At 43.4% G+C, this 24,987-nt stretch overlaps 1 protein-coding gene across 3 annotated transcripts in view; it reads left to right on the top strand.

Annotated features, from left to right (window-relative positions):
* The window catches only part of EIF4E3 (eukaryotic translation initiation factor 4E family member 3), a 485,705-nt gene that overhangs the window by 117,637 nt on the left and 343,081 nt on the right, over positions 1 to 24,987 (top strand). For all 3 annotated transcript variants that reach the window (XR_014145501.1, XM_081820769.1, XM_081820761.1), the window contains exon 7: positions 19,814 to 19,964. Coding sequence is in view for 2 of the 3 variants with exons in the window: in XM_081820769.1 (XP_081676895.1) it covers positions 19,814 to 19,929 (116 nt within the window). In the remaining variant the exon portion in view is untranslated. The remainder of the gene's footprint in view (positions 1 to 19,813; positions 19,965 to 24,987) is intronic.

Here is a 24,987-nt window from a genome sequence, read left to right as displayed (position 1 = left end):
GCTTAACGACTGAGCCACCCAGGCGCCCCAGCATAGAACAAAAATATTACAACTCAATTATAGTTCAATTCCTCTGGTTCTAAGACAATTATATACATATATATATTTTAAAGATTTTATTTATTTATTTGACAGAGAGACATAGCAAGAGCAGGAACACAAGCAGGGGGAGTGGGAGAGGGAGAAGCAGGCTTCCCGCCGAGCAGGGAGCCCGATGCGGGGCTTGATCCTGGGACTCCGGGATCATGACCTGAGCCGAAGGCAGACGCTTAACCAACTGAGCCACCCAGGAGCCCCGAGAATCAACAAGTGTTTTTGTTTTATTTTTTAAATAAAGATTTTATTTATTTATTTGACAGAGAGACATAGCGAGAGCAGGAACAAAAGCAGGGGGAGTGGGAGAGGGAGAAGCGGGCTTCCCGCCGAGCAGGGAGCCCGACGCGGGGCTCGATCCCAGGACCCCGGGATCATGACCTGGGCTGAAGGCAGATGCTTAACGACTGAGCCACCCAGGAGCCCCGAGAATCAACAAGTGTTTTAATGTTTTGTACGACGCTTGCAATTCTGTGGGTGCTTACTAAATGGAAGGTTTTCATCTGGAAAACAACAACAAAAAAGACCTGGGGCTTGGGGAAGCCTTCACTTACAGGAGAAACTATGTCTCTAGGTTGAGGTGGGAGCAGCATTTGGAGGAAAAGGGAAGAGAGCCAGGTGATTTTTCTTCTTCAACTCTTAGAATTATGACGGAAGAGCCAAAGTCTTTGAACAGGAAAAAAAAGATCATAATTAAGAAGATTCCCAGAGACAAGAACCGGGTTCTCTCCAAGTGCACCGTTAGCTGTCAACGGGGAAGGCGAGGGACAGCCCACCGGAAGGAAGTTAGCAGATGGGGCTGTGTGGAGGCCTCCAAGGAGCTCAGCAAGGAGCTCCTGGGGGCCCGGGGGGTGGGAGGTGACAGACAGAAGCGGTGGGAAAAGCCCGCTCAGCGAACTTTGAAAAATACTCAGAGAGAGAGAAAGCCAATACTGAGAAAATTCCAGCTGCTGGTGACTAGACATAATATCTGAGCAATTACTGACTTTTTCTTTTCATCACAATGTTTTGGTGCCTTGTAGACACAGCTAAGATGTCACGAATGTAAATAATTTAGTACAGTGTTGTCATCTCTCGCTGAGTTGCCTTAAGCTTGACATTAGTAAAATGCATCTTACTTAACTAGAGTTTTCAATACTTATTTGCTTTTGGGTTACGGAGATGGATTATTTTGCTTGTAAGACGATTTGATAAAAAAAAATAGCTTACTTCATAAGAAAAAATTATGTATTGCATCTTGTGTTATTTCCATATGCCTTGGAATCTTTCAGTCAGACAGAAATGTGATACCTTAGAATCAATTTTCCACTCCCGTAATAAAGCAGCACCAGTTCATCCATCAAAAATTGAGGTGGTTTAGGAAGAAATTACTTTGCTTTTATGAAAGAAGTCCAAATGTTGTTTTATTTAAATATCTAACTTCCTGGAAAACTTGATGTGGGTGCTGTGTGTGTGTGTGTGTTGTTGTTCTTTTTGTTAGTAAACAGGAAGCCCTTGACATGATACACTCACTACAAGGATATAAATTCAGATTTTCTTGTAGTTTCTTTCCAGATGGGTTTATGTTGTTAATTTTCCTTTCCCCTTCATTACAGAGCCCTATATTAATTACCCAGCTCCTTTTTTTTTTTTCTGGAAGATATTCTGAAGTGGTACCCCACAGACATAATGTTATGACAGTGGAATTTCAGAGTTTTGGTTGATTGCTTGCAAAGAGGTTTTATTTGGACAGGAATGCAGGACATTGGCTTTTTTAACAGAGAGTATAGCTTTTCTTTCTATGTTTTTAAAAAGAAGTTACTTGTGGGAAAATAGTTCAGGGTATCTTATTAATGATTTTCCCCTTGGATTTTTGTTTATTTCCCACTCCATCCCTCAGATCTTTGTAACTAAAAACAAGCTTCAGTTCCTCATCTTGGTTACAGTGGTTTAAATGTTTGTTGGTATGTGACTTTGTTTAGCAAAGTTTGTGTGATTCTTTTTCTTTTTCCCCCCCAATGATCTCAGTTTGCTAAACATTGCATAATTTTAAAAAAATGTAGTAGATTATTATTTGGCCTCCCTAAACTTCATAGCCATCGCTGTTTTTTACTTCAGTCACTCAGATTATTTTATGAAATCAGTCCAATCCCAAAGTTGTTTGTTCTTGGCTTTGACTCTGGGTTGGAGGTGTGCTGTGATTTTCATGAATTTTGATGTTTTCTGTCTTATGTAGGTGAGGACCTGAGAGTTTTCAGCCATTTTCCTGCAACCAGGGAAAACTGTGTAGTGCATAAAGCCCTTGCAATAGGCTGCTCAGTCCCTGATTCCCTTAGATGCACACAGTTCTGCATGTGGCTTTTGGCCAAGAGCTCTTGTGCTGTTCATGGTGGAGAAAAGAAAACATAGGAACATAGGTGGTTGGCGCTAGGAAAGACCTAGATTAAGATCATCTAGTCCACAGATCAATACGTGCCACAAATACCACTACTCTTTCCTCCTATGCCTGTAGCAGACATCAGTAATTGATCGTGTTTTTTGTTTTGGGGTTTTGTTGTTGTTGTTGTTGTTGAGCCATCCACAGCCACGCAATCTTTACTGGCATCCCTTTACTTGGTATCCCAAGCTCCTGTTAAAATGCCAATGGAGTTGGCATATGGGATGGAATCTCTACAGAAGATTATAACATATCTCTATACACATCTGGAGACATGAGGAAGTTCAGGGTGAAGCCGAGGGATATTGGAGTTGAGAGCGGAGGCTCAAGAGTGAAATGACATGAGCTTGACCTAGAGCTCTCCCACTTGCTAGCGGTGTGATTTGGGGTCAAGTTCTTCATCCTCTTGGGCTTGTCCTCACCAATACAGTGTGTGAAAATACATCCTAGGACTGTGGGTAGGTAAAACTGGAATAACCTAGCCGAAACCTTTAGCCTAGTGCTTGGCAGCAATGCTCAATCAATGGGACGTGTCATCATCATCACCCTCATTATTAGGGAAAGTGACTTGAGATAATCAAGCTCGTTAGGACTAGACGGGGTTTCTCAATTTCAGCCTACTGACATTTAAACGGCCAGAGGTTTCTTTGCCATAGGAATTGTCCTGGGCGGTGTAGGATGTTTAGCCACATCCCTGGCTTCTACCCACTAGATGCCAGTAATCCTGCTCCCCAAATTATGACAGACCTCTCCAGACACTCAGAAATGTCCCTTGGGGGGTACAATTTCCCTCAGTTAAGAACCACTGAAAAATACTGAACTTCACCTATAAATTTTTTTTTTTTTAAGGTTAACATATTTGTGCCTGAAACCACTGTCAGGGATGCTAATTCCATTGGTTTTGTGATTGCGTTCTGAGGAATCTTATTATTATTATTTTTTTAATATCAGCTATCAGTGACTTTGACATCTCTGCCTTCATATCAGGTTACAAGTTTTTCTATTTACTAACCTGTGGATAGTTTTGAGTAACAGATGAATAGCTCCAAGTTTTAATTAGGCTTTTGTAATAGAATTTAAAATAATGTCAAGGAAAATGTTCATAATTTAATTTTCAGTGATAATAGCTACAATCCAAATTGTATAATAATAAAAATGAGGGTATAATTAATTTGAGTGCTTATTATGCATTAGACACTAGGCTATGAGCTTAATGTTCCGATATCATGTAATTGTTATGATGCACAAGGCTAGCGTTATTCTTCCCATTCTACAGATGAGGGAACAGAGGCACAGAGTACCTTGCCCAAGAACCCACAGCTACTAAGTGACAGAATAGGCCATCCATCCTAAGCCATTTGATTATAGTATACACAAACACATACACGCTGGAGAAAGGTGTGGAAGGATATGTGCTCAGATGTCTACTTTGATTATTTATAGATGATGGGATTACTGGTGTTTGTTTCTTATTATTTATACTTACTGTTTTCCATATTTTCAGCTTTGACCATGGTTTTTTAAAAAGTATCAAAAATTAGGATTATGTAGTCCTGTGACTTTTATAAAACAGGTGACTATGTTTACAACAGTCTGCCTCCTATTCATTTGATCTTGCTTATGACTGATTGAAAAGCAACAGGAATTATATTTGTAATTTCTCATATTAGATACCAGAATCAAAACATAGAGCTCCTAACATAACACGTGGCTATTTAAAAGTGGGGGTTGTACACATTTGTAAGCTACTTTTCCCATATAAGGTTGTTCTGTTAGTCATCATATGGAATTTTTAAATAAACATATTACGTGTTATAGATCCGAAAGAATGTCGTCCTTCAACATTTCCTACCTAAGAAGTTATATGCTTGTTTCAATGATGAAACCAGTGAAACATCTTTTAAATTTCACTTTTAATTATTATCTTTAGGGCTTCTTTTTGAACCAAAGAAGAAACCCAGGCTTCATTTTTTCAGAAAAACACCAGGAATTACCCACTTGGTTACCCCCCTCCCAACCCCAAGGCATGCTCTGAATTTGTTTGGTCATTCTCAAAAATCAGACAGAGCCACGTGGATAAAATTTACCATAAGAGGCAATGTTTTAACCAGTGTCTTCATTTTCTTAAGGAAATTCCAAAAAGGGAGAACCAAACATGGTGTGATGAATGGAATCATTGTTGGAATAAGTGCAGAGATCTTGAAGGTGAATACTTTTTAAGGGTACTGTACACATTTGGAACCATAAATTCAGATCTGTGTGTGTGTGTGTGTGTTCATTTGCATTATTTTATAGTTATGCATTATGTGCTTCACTTCTGAATCTGATACTTACCTGGCTTTATTCCCTATGGCAGACATTTCCAATTTTTTAAATAACTTTGAAAGATCTCCTGTGTCTCTGCTCATACAATGAAAAGGTCTTGGTGATTATGGAATCCAGGTGAAACTTGCAGCCTGAAAGAACACGTGTAAATCCATATGTTGAGCAAGGAGACAACAAGGTCACGAGGGCCCCAAGTTTCTCATTGTCTGCTAGAGCTGACTTAGACGGCTTGAGGCTGGCTGCCTCTCAGGTGAGCAGAGATCCCAGCGGTGGCTCCCAAGACCCTACCCAGCTGGCTCACTTCCTTGGGACTCCCTCCCAGCCCTCTTGGGTGGCCTCCAGAATCTCCTGCTCAGCACAGCCACTCTTGTCTTTGGGGGCCCTGTAAAGGGAACCTTCATTTTCATTTCAATCTCTCCTTTCTGAGTTGGGTGTTATTACCATGATTTTATAGTGGAGGAAGGAAGGGCCAATAGAGATGGGGTTTCCTGGTGACAGAGTGATCCTGTCACTTGACCACTCATTTGTTTGTTCATTCATTCACTCAAATATTTAAGGACACAGGATATGCCATTGAGGCATGTGTAGTGAGCAAAACAGAGAAGTCTGTGGCCTCATGGAGCTTATTTCTAGGGACAGAGCCACTGGATAAATAAGTAAACAAACCAGAAAACAAGTCAGAATTGTAGATAATTTTGGAGGAGGAAAGGGCTGTATCTAGAAGAGGTCAGGGAAGTTTTCTCCAAAAAAGGTGTCCTTTTAACTGAGACCCGAAGGCTAGAGAGATCTAGCCATGCAAAGAGCTTAAGGAAGGGCATGCCGGCTAGAGGGAAGAACAAGGGGAAGGTTCCAATCCCCCTACTCAGCATGAAAGGCATAGAGTAACCATATTGTTAATACATAAAATAGACATAAAATCATATTTTCCTAAAGACTGCAGTCCTGACACAGGCAAATTTGAGAGAGAGAAGAATTTGTAAGGATGCTAGACAGGATGGAATCCTAAGCTATATTTTCACTCATTATAAAACAGAAAGGCCAATTCTAACATTGCCACGTAACCAAAGAGCTGCTGTAATTTTTTTTTTAAAGATTTTATTTATTTATTTGACAGAGAAAGAGAGAGCACAAGTAGGCAGAGTGGCAGGCAGAGGGAGAGGGAGAAGCAGGCTCTCTGCCGAGCAGGGAGTCGGACGTGGGGCTCGATCCCAGGACCCCAGGATCATGACCTGAGCCGAAGGCAGACGCTTAACCGACTGAGCCACCCAGGAGCCCCTGTAATTTTTGTTTTTTACACATATTATTCAGTACTTAACCGGACCTGAAACTGAGAAATCTGGAGTCTTCCTCTTTAAGTCTCCTTGCCCTAGAAAAATCTGACTCCAGTGGATCCTGGAGCAGAGCATTTTTGACAGAGTGTGTATATGTGTGTGTCTGTTTTCTCTGTTCACATTATTTCTTTTCCCCAGGAGACCAAACTGTTTATAGGGAAGATAGAAACAAACAAACAACTGGGTAATACACTTCCCTTCCAAACATTCAGAAACACGTGACTTTTCAGCCAGCACAGAGATCCATGAGGCGAACAGGCCAGCCTTGCTTGATTCTTTTGGAGCTCAGATGCTGCCTCTTCCTTGGGGATGACAATATAAATTATACAGACCATTATCATCTCTTCTCCAGAATTCTAGCCCCTGAATTCTGACCCAGAAAATGCACAATTGGTGCCCCTTGAGCATAAAATTCACACTGCCCAGCACCTGCTGGAACAACCAAAGAAGATTGGATTGGCCTCTTCTACCTTCTGCTGTTCTGTGTCCTAAGACAAGCATCCAGAAGAGGCTATTTTCTGTTGCCTGGAGGAAAGACTGGTTTTGTTGTGCCAATTGGAGTCTTGTAAGTGTGCCAGAATCTAATCTTCATTCCACCATGTCTCTATGGGCCCTCCGAACGCTTTTCAGTGGAATGCCACAGCTCACTTGCCACTAAGTGGTGTGTTCTCCCTCTCTCCCTCCCTCCCCAAAACACATATTTTGGCATCATTTGGTTTTCTGAATCTTCCTAGGACCTATATCCTTTTTCTAGCTAAGCTGGAGCCTCAGATAGGTTTTCAGAATGGCCTGATCTTTCCACTGGTGGTAAATCAACCTTCAAACTTCTTTGTGTAGGTTCTTAATGACCGTCCTACCTTTGCTATTCATTTATTTCTCTTTTTAATCACTGCCTCAAAATCTACAAAAGTTTTATTTGGTATTTTCTTATAGTTTAAGTGATAACTCCCACATGATGCATTCTTTTTGTGGACTTGGTCGGTTTACATCGGTGGTTACCCCCTCTGGTTTCTTCTTAAAAAAATTCAGTTGAAAAATTACACATAACTCACTAAGAAATTCAGTAGAATGTAAGCTTCATGAAGGCAAAGATTTTTTATCTTTCACTTACTCCTCTTCCCTGATGTCTAAAATAGTGCTTGGTCCAAAGTAGCATGCAAGGAATATTTGTTGAATGAATGACTGAATGAAATGGAAATCAGACTTGCTCGTGTGAGGGACCGTGGCAGATGCCTACTTCTGCTTCTTCTGAGATGATTCCTCAAAAATCGATCTGCATCCTTAGACTCGTGCTAGATGTAAAACCATCAAAATGCCAAGGTTAGCAAAAGCCTTGGAAACAAATACTTGTTTTTCTCCAGATTGTTCTATCAATCTAGTAATCATCCCGACATTTCCATCATTGATCTGTCAAACAGCTGGGCTACATGAATTGTTCAGGAGCAACACACGGAATGTCTACGTTAGCAGGGAGAAGGTGGGGCTGGTGACAGGCACTGACCCCTCCATGTAATAAGCTTCCTGGCTCCCTACACCTGAGATGCAAATGCCCTTGGACTTCCCAGAAGAAGGGGAATTTTAATTAGAACATCCAGATGAAGTTTCTGCCTAATTTAAATCCCATGCGTCATCTTCTGAGATGCAGTATCCTCAAGTTCTCATTCTATTCATCGCCACTTCCTTTATTGCGTTTTGTTTTTAGACTGAGAGCCATGAGACTGACAACACATCTGACGTTGTTTATGGAGTTGTGGACTCTAATAAAGTCTGCTTAATCATGATGGAGCAAGCTTTGCTGCCAAGAGATTTGTCAGAGCTGGAAAGGGGTTGGTGGCGACTGACCTCGGCTGTGGAGCCCACCTTGAGCTCTGTTTGAGTTACAAGTGGCCTCATCTTAAAGCCATTCTGTTTTGAAAAGAAAATGATTCGGTTACTCAGTTACAGATGGAAATGAAATGGATTTCTGCTCTTCCTTATTTATCAGATAAACACCAGTGGCAGGGAGAGGAATGCTGGTGGCCCAGGCAGAGTCCTGCCTGCCTGCCCTGGGGGCACCCAGAGTAGTCATTTTCACCTGAGGGCAATTTTGTCCTGAGTGCAAATTTGACTAATGTCGGAGACATTTTTGGTTGTCACGACTGTGGGTGTCACTGGCATCTAGTAGGCAGAGGCCAGGAATGTTCTTAAACATCCTGCAATGTATAAAACATCTCCCCAGCCTCACCCCACATCAATGAATTATTTGCCTCCATAAGTCATTAGGGCTCAGGTGGAGAAAGTGATCTGAAGGAGCCTCATTCAATTCATGAGATTGTCCCTGCCTGGGAAGGTAACTCTCTCCCGTTGCTGTTTTTCAGTTCTGACTTAAAAAAAAAAAAAAATTATTCCCCACTTATTCTTGCGTCAAGAATTAGTAATTAGGAGGCAGACCTGGTTTCAGAAGTGGGCAGGGCAGGCAGCCCAAGTAGAATGATTTGAAATGCACGGAGAAAATCCAGACTTAAAATGTTTCTCTCCTTCCAAGCTCTGAGGTCTAGAATTCCTTCAGTTGAAACCTGGAGAACAGGGAGTCAGGATTCCTGGGTCTTGAATCAAGCTCTGCCACTTCCAAAAGCACTAAGATCTGTTGAGCATTGACCCTGCGCCCAGCCCTGGGCTAAGCACCGCCCATGTACTCTCCCATTCCTTCCTCCCAGCAAGTCTGTAAGATGTGCGCAGTTACTACTGCTGTTTTACCAAGGAGCAAACGGGGACTGGGAAAGGTTCAGGAACTTGTCCAAAGCAATACAGTGATAAGCATGGTGCTGTGATTTTCAAACAGGATGCCCAAGACTCTGCCAGGAACCAAGATCTTACCCTGCCTAGCTCTGAGGCATCTGTGGAAAAGGCAGGAAGTTAAACCCCATGACTTCTAGGAATTTTTGACAATGCTATGATGTCCTTATTGGTTCCTTTGTTTTACATCTTGCCCTTCTTCAAGATTTCCCCTTGAAATGGAAACAGTCCCAGGATAGGTAACAATTGTAAATCCCCATGAAGGATTCCAAACCTTAAAGTATATCATAACCAGCTGGTGAGCTTCTAAAAATGCTTATTTCCATGGCCGCTCACCAACACTCGGCTTTAGCATGTTTGAAATGGGCGCTTGGAATCCTGATACTCACCAGCCCCTCCACGCAGGTGATTTTAACGCATGGGGTCTGAAGACCACACTGAAGACGGCTATTCTAGCCCCTTTTGGGGAATTAGTTTAATCGATTGGATGCTGGCCACAGTGCAAGTTCAGAGTGTTCGGGGTGAATTAGGGCCGCTAGATCTCTTACCCTGGCAGAGATGGCTGGGCCTCCTGTCCTCCGGCTCAATTCAGGTCGAAAGTTCCCAGTGCACATTAGGATCACCTGGGAAGCTTTTAAAACTCACCATGCTGGGATCATACTCTAGGGCAATTAAATCCCAGGGTCTGGGAGTGGGAATGGCTTCAGTATTTTTTTTTTTTTAAGATTTCCAGATGATTCCTAGGCACAGCAGTTTGGGAACCACTGTCCTGAGTGTTGCAGATTCCACACCTGGATTAAAACAACTCCACTATCTCAGTCCTACTTATCTCATAAGATGCATCTGCAAGCCACCCTTCGCTCTACTGGCTTTCTAGACGCTCCTGCTCACTCTGCCTTTTATGTTGCTTTTAAGGTACTCATCTCATCACCTTGTTCGTGCTCACTACAGGTCTTCCTCTTGAGGGAAGGGACTTTACCGTGTGTGGCTGTCAACTGATGTGAGTAGCAAGAGCAGGTGAGGCTGGACTCAGGAGAGAGAAGACAAAAGCCAACTGGACTCTCTGCCATGCCTTTCTTCACGACAGACCAGATGGAGAGTAGTAATAATGGTTATTATAAGGAGGTTGCCCTGGCGCTGGACTCCTTGAATAAAATACCCTAGTAAAACTTCGGAACTCCCTCTTCTGGGCAGGAACAAAGAATCCTGCTAAAAACAGCGCCTTCTAAATAATGACGTTATGGCTGATATTTTGAAATTGGGAGTCTGCTGACAAATGATTCAGAATGTAGGAACAATTGAGAGCAGAGACCAGCTTTCCTTACCAGGATGTTCGGGGTGACTCGTGAATGCTTGGGAAGGAATTTAAGAATAAGTCACAGTCCTCTCCAAGTTTCCCTTTTCTCTTCTGGTTGTTTTTACCTTGCTCACTAAGAAACAAACCCTGTCATCCTGAACTGACATGGTGACTCAGTTTCCCCAAAGACAGGAGCTGCACAGGGGCTGCCTGTGACTTTGATGCCCCTGCACTCTCGGCTGTGATCAGCCTACCTAGAGTTTTAAAACTGAGGACTATTTGGATAAAAATCTGGATTTCTTGCCACTCTTGAAAATTCAAAAACTCTTTCTGCCCTGAGTTTGCTTTCTTGTTGATAGCAGTCAGCATCTGCCCCTTTGTATGGAAGCCTATGTGTTCCAATTTGCCGCAGTCTCCACTCCTTCTAATTCCATGCAAGCCACTTCAATTTAAATTTCCTGCTTGAGTTCTCTGGTCTGTGGCATCAGCATCAGCTGTTAAAACTTGTTAAAACACCAGTTGCTGGGCTCCACCAATCCTCTCTAAGGAAGAGTTGTCAGTTCCCGATGTACGGATATATGGATATGAGTGTGCATATATATACATATATGTGAGTGTGTATACATATGTGTGCATATATATATATATATAATCAGCATGGACTTACATGTGTTATTTCATTCTTTGGGTTATAATCCAATACTACTGTGATTTCTTGCTTAAGACGTCTCAACTTAGGGCACTGAGAACTCTCAGGTTGGCTTCAATGCCTTTTTAGTTAAGTCTCTCCCCACCTCATCCTAGCCTTTTTTTTTTTTTTAAACACCTCCTTTAGCACTTTTTGGTACCACAAGATGCCGCGGATTTATCTTATATTTTCTGTACCCCAACCTGGAATTAACTAGTTCTCTAAGGATCCCTGATTTCTTTTATTGGAGAAAGGTATTTAGCAACCAAGGTCTGGGTGCTAGTGGGGTGTCATTGCCTGTAGCCCCTCTCGATGGACAGACCTAGGAAATACATGCAGGAATGCTAACTAATGCATATATTCACATGGATTTATTTCTGTATTGATTTGTGAATATATATTTATATATATATATGCACTGTCAATACGGATACCTTCAACTCCAACCCATTAACCACTGGATTCATCCTAGCCTTGGGGATATCAGATTTTTAAACTTTGTATGGCTTTTCCATGTTAACAGTGGCTCAAGAACATCCTGGGGGGAAAAGGAATATTTTATAGTATTACTGAAAAACAACAACAACAATAAAAAACAACCCTAAGCTTAGCATAACAAAAATATCAGCATATCCCCATGCTTCATATTCTTTAGCCCTTTCTGCGATCTAGTTTGGAACATATAACCTCACTGTTCCTGAAGATGGATAGACGTGCCTCACTTCCCTTCTTATACAAACACAGTTTGTCTCCAGCCCTACGGAACAATGCCTATTATAATGCTGAGCTGGCACTTGTGGATTCTAAATATAAGCCAAAAGACTTCTCAAAGATTAGAATCAGAACTTTGCTTTACATGTAAAATCTTATTTTGAATTCAGGTACACAATTACTCACTCAGAGACTTAATTATACTGCCTTAGGATAGTATTACAATAGTTTTAATTATTTTTTGGGGGGTTACAAAAGTAACCTTTTGTCTGGTTAGGAAGGTGAAGTGACTATAGTCTTTTTGCGAACTTCAAATACAAATTAACCATCAGCTGTGAGGTTTATCTGTGGTTCCTTCATGTTTATTCAAGAAGCAGCCATACTTGGATGGGCTCCTCCTCCCTCTCGTTATACTTAATGTAAATCTAGTGCTGCTTGGATGTGTCTTTATAAACTGTGTAGAGAACTGGAAAGAGAATCTAACCAAGATGGTTCATGGGCCACTGGAGGTGTGGCTCAGTGGTTTGGAAAACATTCTAGGTTTTAAACAGCAACACCTATAATTATGGAGGCGTCATCCCTTCCATAAAAAAGAAAACAAAACAAAGAAAGCAAAGCCTTTCTACTAACAAGGTGTAGTCATAGCATGTGTTCAGCCTTCCCAAAACCTGTCTGGAATTTGTTTCTGGCCTGGTGGGGGAATATCTTCCATCTTTCTCTGAGCACTCATCAAACAATACAAAAGTAAACAATTGGAAGGCAATTAGCAGCCTCTTCGGGGTAACAGGAGAGAGAAGTCACCCTGCTATTAATTTCAAAGGAATTAATCATGGTTTACATATGTGAATTAGTGGCTTAACTTTGCAAGTGGTTGAAAAACAAGGAATCAACAAAGTTTACAAAAGACACTAGTTTGGGGAACAGGGTATGGTAGACAACTTAAAGGACTATCTGTTGAGTATTCTAAGGCCGTCAAGATTGAGATAGTGCCTTGTATAAGATCTATGTGCACCGCAGATCTCTTTCTCAAACTTGCATGTGTGTGAGACTCAACTGGGCAGTGTTGTTAAAATGCAGATTTTGATCCAGTAGGTATAAGGAGGGGGCTGAGAGTCTGCATTTTTAATATGCTGTCAGGTCATGCTCATGTTAGAGATCAGCACATCTCATTTTGCATAGCAAGGCTGTATATTGTTCTGGTGCCTGTGGTAAGGTAGGATTGAGCCACTCATACTCCCTTTATGTATCTTGAAATTACCAACATGTTGCACAGTGAATGTCCAGGGCTTAGGGGACTAGAATAGCTTTTTGGAGTAGAGGTACTTGGACCAAATACTTTATTGTACATTGTAGTTTCCAGGGATAACAGTCCATTGGGACCCATAGGGCAAAGAGCTATACACTATATGGTACAGTTAGTAGCAATCTCTTTTTCAAGGACTAATTTAGAAAAACCTAAAAATATTTGCAGGCCATGTTTATTTATGTTTATAGAACTGTGCCCTTGAAAGAAAAGCTGGAAATGCAATCTCTTTAAGTCCCTCTCTGTGATTAAAACCTCAGAAAATATAATATTGTCTCTAGTTTTGATGCCAAGCCTCTGAACAAATTTTGTTGTTGGGGAGACCCCCTTTAAACAGAGGTCTTCACCATTCCTTGACTACCTTTTCAAGCCATGCAATTATTAAATGTGGTTGGCCTCAGAGTGCCTGGTAAGATTGTATACTTTAAAACAAGAGATCCTCTGTTGATTTCTGGTGTGGACATTAAGTGACATCAGAACAGAGGAAATACTTCTCTTGCCTCTTACTGTGAAACACACCATTTTCATTTGCCATACTTCTCTTCTAGGAAGGAAACTTGGAATGTAAGCATTCATTTTAAGAGTCTGACCACTTTTACTAACCTCTCCCTTCCCCCTACTCCCCATCTCTCCCACCAACCTTCCCCTCCTTTCTTCACTGTGGTTACCCCCACCTGGATGTCTCCCATACCTGGGGGAGAGGAGCGGTGAGTAGGAGGTTGAACTTGATCTCCACCCTCCATGGCCTCAGGTTCTCCCCTCTCTGTGAAGGGGTGTGTAGGTTGGCTGTTTCTGAGAAGCTAGGCAGGCTGCATAATATCTGAGGATGGGTGGCATGTCACTATTGTGAAGTGGAAAGTGTAAGATGAGAAATACACAAAGGTGTCGAGTCAGGACACCTGGACTCTAATCCTTGTCCATCTACTAACCAATTATTTGGCCTTGGAGAACGATTTAACCTCTGTGGACCTCAGTTTCCTAATCTGTAATTTGAAATACTTGGTTGTGCCTGTTTCTCAAAGTGTAGGAGACTTGCCACTGGAATGGCAATAGAAAACACTGAATCACATCGTGAGAACGATACTCCTGCAATCAATTTCAATCCTTCTAGCTTTTCAAAAAACAGAGAAGACAAAATTCTCCTCCGACCCTCATGTCATTAACCCTTTCAGCATTTGCAACTCTCCCTTAAGAAAATTATTTGTAATTTGTAATTTTTTTTTTTTTGCCACTCTCCCTTTCTAACAAAGGAGTTGATGGCTGTTTTCACTGTGATTGTTTTTAATTTGTGGAGGGCGATCCTGATTTCCCATTTAAAGTAGTAACAGAGAAAAAAAAAGTAGGTTAACGTAAAGGAAGATATTTAATACACTTACCATAATAGTTGTAGTCCAATGAGTGTACTACATTAATTATTCCATAACTATCATGTTATGACAAAAAAATGAGGAAGATGGTAACTATTTAAGAAGCATTGAATTAGGTGAATTTAACGTTTCTGTTTAACTTTAAACTTACAAAAGCATTCATGTATCTTGTTAAGTGGTAAATGTCCACCCCATTTCCGTTCCCCCAAATGCACACATATTTATTGACAAAGTATTTGCCGAACAAAGTTCGTGTCTGATATATAGCTAATAGTATGTGGCCGGGCATGAATGTGGCCTGATACCTTTGAGGAAATTCTGGCTGCAGTTAAGTATAGTTTGCTAATTTTCCTTTACAGTGTTTTGTTTTTTCCTGTTACTTCAAATATAATGAAATGGGGACAAGCACCTTTGCTTGGTGTAATTAAAATGAAAATATGTCAGGAACATCTGTTGAAAAGGGGATTTCTATTTGTTTTACCACCAAAAGGTGGCGTCCTACCCCCATGCCCTTTATTTAAAAACCCTTCTTGCTTTAATTTAACAAAAAGAAACTTCCAGTTGATTACAGATAAAGAAATTAAAATGTGTTCCCTATGAATGTAACGTGACAGTGTTGAAAATGAACAATATGTTAAGCTGCAGTTAAGTTTCCCCCTAATGTAAGCCAAATGGACACGGAGTTCTTTAATAAGGTGGCACATTAGACAGTATTATATACAAAATTGAGTACAATATATCATGGGATTTACAACCAGGATTTCCTTTTGTCTGCAAAACTTGTTGCCAATCTGACTTTGGCCCCCTCTTTCAAGTGAATGTAGAATTTGAGGCAGATAAAATGCAGAATAAGATCAGTAGCAACCTAAAGATCTTTTTAGTATGGCAATACTAATAATTTTTTTTAAAGCTCACCATGCAATCTGGAAAACAGGATCAGAGCATGAATTGTTCTTTACAGACTATGAATAAATTTGTCACATTTAAATAAATTGCTATTTCCCTGAGTTATAATTCTGCAACACAACACATACCATAAACATGTTATATCTGGCATAAATATTTTAGAAATGGAAAATAATTTTCTCCCCCATAGACTGGCCACTTTGTAGATTTCCACTTAATTTCATGTGAAGTCAGCATATGGAATTTCCAGTGATGTTAAAGGATTGTCACAACTATGAATTGACTTGACATAAAGCTTTTCATCAGTGCCTAGATCATAGCAAGCATTCAATAAATATTAGATGTTATTACTGACGGTTGTAGACTGTGAGCTCCTCAAGGGCAGGGATTTTATTTCTACAGTCTTCATTGCCTGCTATATGGTCTAGAACATAGAAGGCATGTCAAAATGTCTTAATGTCTCGAATCAAAGATTAATAGGAACTCTAGTCTCTAGAAAGCTAGGAAGTTCTGCACAAACTAAAATGCATTTTCTTCATCTAGACTCTAGTCTAAAAGATCCAATAGATGGTCTTGTCTGGATAGCATAGAATCTTGCACAGCATGCATTCAACATGAATTTTATGCTGGAATTACCTTAGCACAGTCTCTCTTTCTCTGGCTTTATTCTGTAGCACTGGTGAATGGCTTTGTTATTTATTTTTTTGCTTGCAAAACAGATACAATTTTTTTTTTTTGGTAGTCTTACACTATTATTGCAATAGAGATTGAGAATTCTTCTGTAAATGAATGTTTAACAGTATTTGTAAAAAGACATTATCCATAAGAATTTATACTAACCTTTTCAGGATGTTTATTATCTACAACTGTGCTGGTCTCAAGGAATGGAACAGTACTTGTCCCCACCCCCCTCCACCCCCCAAGGTACTTTGTAGGAATCCACAGGAGTGGCTTTCAATGCATTCTCATTAAGAGTTGGCCTGATACACCAGCCAGCCAGTAGCTGGAAATGCTAGCTTAGGAGTTTGGCAGCATCTGGGGTGATGGGTCTGAAAAAAATTATTTCTGTTAACAACAAGCCATAGAACACTGTATCTCTTTCTAAGTCACATTTTGGAAACGAGAAGTCTTCCTTCTCAATTTGGGTTGATAAAGAGGAAAAGAAATACCAGTGTCTTTTGTTTCATACAAGTATATGTATATTTTAAAACATTTCATTCAGGCTTCTAATTTACTCCTTAAATTTTCTAAACTCCACCAAACTTGAAAACAACAAAAAGAAAAAAAAAATCTCACCTTTTCAAAGAATTGGACAGAGCTTTTTGCATGTGACGGATCTCTGGAAGAGCAGGTAATTTGTGTTAAACTACTGATTGACATGCTAGCCCCTGGGCGTTTTCCTAAGAGAAACCGTGGCAAGAGCACAGCTCCTGATGCAGCGGCCACTTTCCCCCCAAAGTGGATCAAACTACACATTCCAGCAGTGAGTCTGACAGGGAAGGGGGGGAAGCTCGTCCCACATTACACTCTCCTGATTCAGGAATACAGGGGGAAAACCCCCTCGCTGGCGGGTTTCTGTTTCCCTGCAAACAGGGGTTTGTCCTTCTGTTGAACTTTCACCTCCCGAACTCGCCTCCTTTCATTGGACAAAGTGCAGAAAGAAAGAGGAGAGACCGAGGGAGGACGGGAGAGAGGGAGAAAGGGGGCTGAAAACACCACCCCCACCTCCTCCCCCTTCAACTGTCACTGATGGCAAAACACTTTCACTTTTAACTGGAGGAAACTCACATCCTTCCCTACCCTCTCTCTTTCCTTCTATATTTTTAGCTCAGAAACCAAGCAAATAGCCATCGCGTTCCTATCTTCGTCCCTAGTTGTTAACACTCTCCCTCTCGTTTTTTTCCGGTGGCTGAATGGGCCCCCCATTTCCCCATCTTCTGAGGAATCCTCCCCTCCCCCATGCCCCTTATTTTTCCAGGTCTTTCTTGCCAGATCCCTCTTTTGCCAGGGACTGCTCTGGCGTTCCCTTCCTCTCTCTGGTCTGTGGGGCTCTGCCTCCCTCTCCTCTTTCCCATCCAGTCTGGACGCCCCTCACTCCCATCTCCCGGGAACCCCCCTCCCTCCAGGCTGTGCCCCCCTCCCCCCCAGCTTTGGCAATTTCGATTTTTTTTTTTTTTTTTTTTTGCTGCGAGCCTTGTTGTTTACCCAGCAGGTGGATGTGACGTCAGGGACGCACAACAGCAAAAAATAACAACATCTCCCTCCGCGACGTGTTGGCCTCTCTCGCGCGCCTTATTTATTTATTTGTTCCGGGAGGCCGGGGGGAACCGGGTGGGCGCCAGTGCCCGTGCGGCCCAGGGAGGGGGCGCGGCGGCTCGCGCTCTGGGGGTGCCGGGGGGCCTTGGGGGCGCGTGAAGCGGAGAGGGGGCCCTGGCAGGAGGCCGGGAGGCGGGCTGGGGAGCGCCCCCAGGCCGGCGCTCCCCGCGCCTCTGCCGCCGCCGTCGCCGCCACTGGCGCTGGCTGGGCTCCGGGAAGCTAGTCCGGAGCGGAGGAATCTATTGTTATTTATTGTGTGGCGGTTGCATGCTGTACTCGCGGCGGCCCGGCCCTCGTCCGGGAGTGCGTGTGTGCGCGCGTGTGTGCGCGAGTGAGTGTGTGCGCGGGGGTGCGCGCGCGGGCGGGAGTGGGCGCGCGCGGGGAAAGGCCCGAAAACACCTTAGTTTGCACCGAGAGACCATTTGCAGCGGGTGAGTTTGTATTTTTCCATTTCTGCTCCACTTTTTCCCAAGCTGCCTCCTGCCTTGTTTCCGCCACTTTAAACAACAACAACAACCAGCACAAAAAAAAAAAAAAAAGGAAAAAGAAAAAAAGGAAAAAAAAAAAACTTTCCACCTCCAGGCTCCACGTGCATCTCCCCCCGCCCTCCCCTCTCAGCCTCTCTCCCCGCCGGGCCCGGGCTCAGGCTCTGGGGTGGGGGGGCGGTGGGGGTTGGGGCCGGCGCGGGGGTTGAGGGGGGCCTCCGGCGGCGGCGCCCGCACGCTTGGGTCCATGTCCATAAGTCAGATAAGGGTGGGGGGGGCGGCAGCGGCGGAGAGGCGAAATCGTCTTCCCCTCGGCCCCTTCACGCCTGGCTCTACGCTCTAGGCGATCGCCGCGGGGAGAGAAATCAATGAGCCCAGGCCGCCTGGCGCAACTTTCGGTGTCGGCCGTCGGGGTGCCAGCCGAGAAGCAGGGCCGGCGCGGGGCCGGGGTCGAGTCTGTGGCGGGAGGGGGCGCGCGCCGGGAGCCTCTGGAGCCTGAAGTTTGGACTTGGAGCAAACTTTTTCCCTTCGCTCTCCGCGAGTGTGTGCCCCTCGGTGCCCCTGGATTGTAATGACGGGATGCCCGCACCCTGGGCCCCGCGCCTCGGGACGTCCCCGGTGCCACACGCGCCTGGCCCCGAACCTAGCGGCGGGGATACTCCGCCGCCGCTCCCCGGAGCACAGAAAACTCGGACACACACTCGCGCACCCCCAGCTAGACACGCACCCTCACGCGCGCTCGACCCCAAGAACCCACCCTTGCCGCGGACCGGCCCGCGACAGACGTGGCCAGCTCCACGGGTGGGAGTGGGAACCGGGTGCGCTGCGGGGAGTCGCCGCGTCGGGTCTCCTCCCCTCCGCCACACATACTTTCGGGATCTACTCTCCTTTGAAGCTTGGGGTACCGGGGGGGTTCCCAAGCGTGGATCTCTCCTGAGACGCGCGGGAGCCGCCGCGTCCCTCTGGCCCTGTCCCGGTGGCCGATGGCTCTCCATCCCTCGCCAGCACGCCGCCTTCCTCCCGAGCTCTCCGCGCTCCATCCCCATCCCGCGGAGGACTCAGCTGAGCCGGCAGCCGGGACTGCGTGCGCTTCGGGTGGGGACGGCGGTGGCGGCGGCGGCGCCGGGAGCGGAGAGTTTGCCAGTTGCCTCGGGGTCGCGGTCATTCGCTGCCTCCGCCTCCCCTCGCCCCCGCCTCCCGCCTCCCTCCTCCCCAGATACCGCCGCTCGGAAACTTTGATTCCTTCTCCTTTTTTGCCCTCGGCGAGTCCCCCTCCCCACCTGTTGTGAGCTCCGCCTCGGTCCCCGGAGACTGGCGGTGACACACGCGGGCGCCGGGGAGCTCCGCGCCCAGAAACAAAGTCGCATGCCCCCTCCCCAGTGTTTGCTTCGAAATCGCAGCCTGCAGCACCCCCCCCCCCTTTCCCGCGCAGCTCCCGCCCCTGTGAGAATAAGGACTAAATAAACAGTTGTAACTTCAAACCTTGCGCCTGCGATCGTATCCCTTTCCCACCCCCTTCCCCCTTCCTCCCCCCTCCTTTTTTGTTGTTGCAACTTTGTAAGATCCTAGGGAAGGTGCTGAGACTTTGGCTCGGGCCGATTTCCCGGTCTCGGGATCCTTGCAGGGATTCCCTAAGCCACATCCTCCTTTCCGTCCACCCGCACTCGCGGGTCCTCTTAGTCCGCCGCCCTCTCTGTCTTGGGCCCCCAGCCTAATCACTTATCCCACCCCCCCTCAGTTTCCCCCAACCTGCGCCGGGAAGACTTGCTGAGGGTCGCCCTGGTTTCTTGTCGACCGCAGAACCCGAAAGTTTGCAAGAGGAAGAGAGCGCGCGGCGAGCAAGCGGGCAAGGGGCAGCGGCAGCGGCAGCGGCGCCGGGGACCATGGTGCTGTCGGCGCCTCCTCCGCGGGCGTGAAGGCGGCGCTCCCACTCCCTCCCTGGACTCTGCGGGTAAGTCGAGGCGGCCGCGGGCGCCGGGGCGAGAACGCGGGCGGGGGCAACGGATACCCTAGAGCCCCCGGGGGCTCTCTACTCAAAGCGCCAGCATGGGCGGCGCGAGCGTAGGGATGAGGCGCCCGGAGCCAGGAATGTGCCCATCCTCAAGCTGGTAGGTGCTTCGAAATACTGGACTTTCTCCTTTTTTTTTTTTTTCCTTTCCTAAATCCGAGAATCTGGAGATCAAAGTTTAGCGTGGAATGTAAAGTGCTCCGATAAAATATGGTGACATCTCTCGCCCCCCCTTCTCACCCCACTCCCCTCTTATAACTATTAATTATTTCCAAGTCATTGTGTCCAAATACCCTTGCCGGGCTGATTACAAAGTGTATTGATTTAGTCTGGGCTCATCCTACGCATTCGTTTTAATTCATTTTCCTTTTGCTCGACCAGAAAACCCGAAATGAAACTTATTTCTTCCTCTTCCCAACACCCCGCCCCCAGCACCCCCCCCCCCCGCCCTCATCTCTGAGGCTTGGGCAGAATAATGAAATTAATATAAACATTTCATTTGGTTGCATTTAAGCTTCTCCAGCCCACTTATAAGGGGCTGGTGTTGCTCTCCTGTCCGCTCACAGGTATTTTGTAAGTTCGGAATTCCTTTTTTGTCACTGCTTTTTGAACAGGAATGCTGAAAGGGCATTCTGTATTCCTTTTAAAAGAAGTCTATACCTTGAAACCATCTACACTTTACCTTTGGTTGTCCGTGGGCTTTAGGATTTAGGGCTTGCACAATAGCTGAATTGAAAAAACCTGAAGGATATTTAAGGGATTTTTCTACTGCTGAAAACATATTAAAGAATCTCTGGAAATTTTTACCTTCTATCTCCTTTCCTTCGTTTTTCCATAGTGATAATCAGTTTGGGGGGAGATGTCTTAACTAGAATTTGAAGAGAGATGGTAAGAGTTCAGGTGTTTTCTACTCAGGATTAGCCTGCATAATTGAGACAGAAGAGTTGCTGTTATTTTCAGTTCCAGAGAGAAATGTATCAAATCTTTTTTAGAATTCCACTGGAGTTTTGATTCTCAAAGTGGAAATACCCTTCTCTTTGAGTCCAGGAAAAGAAAATTGGGCTTACAGTTTCAGAGATTTGGAATGTTTTTTTTTTTTTCTCCCTGACTTTTCTACTTGAAACATCCCATAATTAAAGAGCATTAAAAATATAAAAAGGAACTTAACTAGTTACCATTCAAAAGATGTCAGCTAAAATCTCACTGTGGGGGGGGGGGAGATTTAGCATCTTACCGCTGGCTGCCTTCCCCCCCCCTTAGATTTTGGATTAGTCATTGTATGAGAGAGAGAAAAAGAAATCAGTTTTTTTTTTTTTTTTTTTTTTGGAAAAGTAAAGTAAACAGCCTCCAACTGCTGAACCTTGACAACCCAAATTAAGGAAGCAGGAGAGATCAAACAGAACTGCTGCTGGGTTGTTGTCAGGAGCTCTACATGGAGAACCCTGGACTATTCGATCAAGCAGCAAAGCTATATATTCACTAATGCAGAAATGGACCATTGCAAATGCTGATCTTTGTTGTGCGAGCTAAGGCTCACTTGGAAGGAAATACTCGGCCCCTCTCTAGGCAGCATTTGAGTTCCTTATGGATGTCGAGTTGCTAAATAAGTTATTTTTCTAATACAGTCTTGTTTATGAAGACCATGCACGCAAAAAGGTATGGAATGAATATTAAGTCTTCCAGAGGCTGCCTTGCTACCCAGAACTGTGGAGTGGAATTCTTTTTACCAACATTAGACTCCTACACTAGAGTTAGGTAACGTTTTCTCACATCAAGTTTAGAAGATCTGCCTTGTCAGGAAAGCCAAGGTTTTGTATGTGAGGGTTTAAATCTGATGTGAAGCTCAAGGAAAAAAAAAAAAAAATCCCTGGTGATGAAGTTTTGTGTCAGCCCACTCTTGGAATTTAAAAAGGCGAGAGGGAGCATTCTCCAGATTAGACATAACCTCTTTTTTTAGATTGACATTCAATATGACCACGTTGCTACTTTTATTCAAGTTCTCTGTAACTTGTCCTTGCATGTTGTCTAGGAAAATTTAACTGCTTTACATTTTTAAAGGGAGTAGTAACAGCAATTACTTTAGCATTTTGTTTTCACAGGTTTATCAAAGTATAATGAAAGCAACATCAACTATTCAAATTAACTCTCAAATTAAGGGGGTTATATTGCTGGAGATGTCTGTAAGATTTTGTATTTATATTTCAATGCTGGAGTAAAAACTGTAACATTTTTTTTTGCTATAAACTCTCCCCAAATTAAATGTCATTTTTAATTAAGTAGAACAAAGTAGGAAATATGACAAGTAAACACATAAAGAAGAATAAAAATGATTGTCATTTAAGGATTGCATTTTTAATTAACATGTCGATCACACAGTAAGCACTTTGTTTTTTTATGTCAGTTTCATAACCATACTGCCCAACATGTTTCAAAGTGTGTAGCTTTTATTGGATATATCTTTTATTGTATAATTAAACAATGTGAGTTAAACATACACATGGATGCTGTTAGGCAATTCTGTGCAATATGTAATGTTTTTTAAAATGCTATAAATATTTTCTAGTTAAATCATTTGTCCCAACAATAACAAAAGTTGACTGGGTTAATATTGAGCCGAGGTATGGTTTTTCTGTTACTAAGTTTTTCCTTGCTTCTCTTGAGACTCTACCCCCGGCCTTGTGTATTTGCGTTCCTAGGCTCCATTGAAGGATATGTCTGTTTTCAGCAGTTGTTTAAATTAACAAAAGAATTGTGATATTTCCTAAACAAATATATTTATGCCACAGCACGTCCGATGCCCACATTAAGAAAGTGAAGGGAGAATATAGCAGACGTGACAACTTCTTTTGAACCCAGCTTCCTCTTTGCAGCCAATCTTATTGTGCTGTTTATTTAGTTTCGTGTTTTACTTAAGACTCAAACTCAATTTTGAAATGTTATCTTGTAAGACGCTGCATCACAAAAAAGTATGTGTATTCAGACAATGTTCGTTGTTATCATACCGATTACATTTCAGTGAGTATGCCAAGAATATTTACAGGGCATTGCAGGAGTTCTGTCTTTTAAAAATAATTTTAGGCACACGTTAATAAAATTTAAATAGATTGCAGGCTGTCAGAAAATAGTATAAATTTTGTTTATGATTCAGTTACTTTAAGGTACTTACATTAAAGAAACTCATTTAACCCCTGACTGAAGAGCATTAAGAGGGGAGGGAAGCCCTCCAAAGAGCTCCCACTGCCCTTTGCTCTCCTGATAATCTTAAATTACTACAATTTAATTGCAACTTCAAGGCATTGAGCATGAGCTGTTTCTGTGGGGCTGAGAAAGGGTTTTGAGAGCATTGCTAGATTTGCACAGGTGGTATTTTTGTTTTTCAAAAAAAAATGTTTTTTCTAAGGGCTCTTTCTTTTCCTTTCTTACCCTGTTAGGTGTCCTACTCCTTTTATAGAATTCAGTCATAGTAAATGCCATTTTTGCTAAGCCAGCTTTTTTTTCCTATGTTTTTTGGACCTAGAGTGTATAAAGGTCTCAAGCAAGTAGAGGTTTGTTTTCTAAAGAAAATAACGTTATGAGAGGCATCTGCTGAATAGACATGAGCCAACATATACTTTTACTATTTGCAGGGGATTTTTTTTTCCTTCAGTTGATGGTAGTAATCCCACCAGGTGATCAAACACTGAATTTGTGAATCAAGCCAGCAAGCCAAGTAAGTTTGCATATGGGCCCGTGTATTTCCTAAATGATTTTTCTCGTGACTACTTACACTGGTCTTTAGGCCACTTTGCCATAACGCGTGCTGTCCAAGGAGCCATCTTAAACCGATTTTTAAAAAAAATATTTCTCTTCCATGGTACTCAGATGAATTAAGGTTAGAGGTGCCAAAAGCTGGAATATCAGCAGGCCATAAGATGAGACGAATTCCTGAAACAGGGGAAAACCTGGCCAAATATGGGGTATCTTATGCATGAGAGTTGTCCCCCCCCCGCCCCCCGGGACATACATAGTTTATTTCAATGTGCATGTGACGATGTGGTTAATGGAAATTAAGCATATTTGGCTGTGTCGCCAACCTAAAAATAAATGTTGTAAGGAATGTTTGATTTCAAGAAGTGCTTTGGTTTTTCATCCTATAGATAATGTTCTTGCAATTATGGCTCCAAGGCTGGTATTCTGGAAAGAGGAAGTACAGTGGGATGAAGTGCATGGCAGTCGGGAGAGACAATTAGACAGTGTTCTTTGTTTCTTTAATAAATTCTTCTTATTAATTACAGCCAGTTTGTGCTAAGGCATTTTTCGGGTTGTATTTAGAAGCCAGCTCCCATTCAGGAGAAGGTTGCGCCAGGAGCTGTATCCTTTCCCTCGTGCTCTTGTACCCAGTCAGGAGATCTGTTGACCAAATTAGCTGTGGATGTCTCTGCAAGGCTTGTTTTTCTTTTTGAAATCCCCTGAGGGCAGTTTTTAATATATGTCCTGCCTTGTGCACAACAGGTGTTTGTTTGGTAGTTATTTTACGGGATTTAAAGTGAGAAGAACATTTCCTACCTAGCCAGCCCCTGGGAGAGAGAACTGCCTAAGAGAAAGACCCTGGCACCTGAGCAAGCTTAGATGGTTTTTTTCCTGAAGGCTCTCCACCAGCTGTGTTGTTTAAAAAAGGTGGGGGAGGGGGCTCAATTTAGTGCCTTGATACTAGCAATTAAGTTGTAATTCAAGATTACTGGGATAGTGCAAAGGGCAGTGGGGACTTTTTAGTGGTCTTCTCTTGATGCTTAAAGCTGCTCAGTCATGGGGTTAAATTAGTTTCTTCAATCTGAGTACTTAAAGTAACTAAATCGTAAACAAAATTTATATTAGATCCTGACAACTAATAATCTATTTAAATTACATTAAAGTATCTAGGCAAAAATTTAATTAAAGACAGAAGTACTGTCAAGCCCTGTAAATATCTTGACAGGTCTACTCAAAT

This window comes from Leptonychotes weddellii, chromosome 1 (assembly GCF_054177405.1).
Source record: "Leptonychotes weddellii isolate Sample4059 chromosome 1, ASM5417740v2, whole genome shotgun sequence".
Taxonomy (NCBI): domain Eukaryota; kingdom Metazoa; phylum Chordata; class Mammalia; order Carnivora; family Phocidae; genus Leptonychotes; species Leptonychotes weddellii.
The sequence above is the reverse complement of the archived record's forward strand: the minus strand, read 5'-3'. Positions and strand labels throughout refer to the sequence as shown.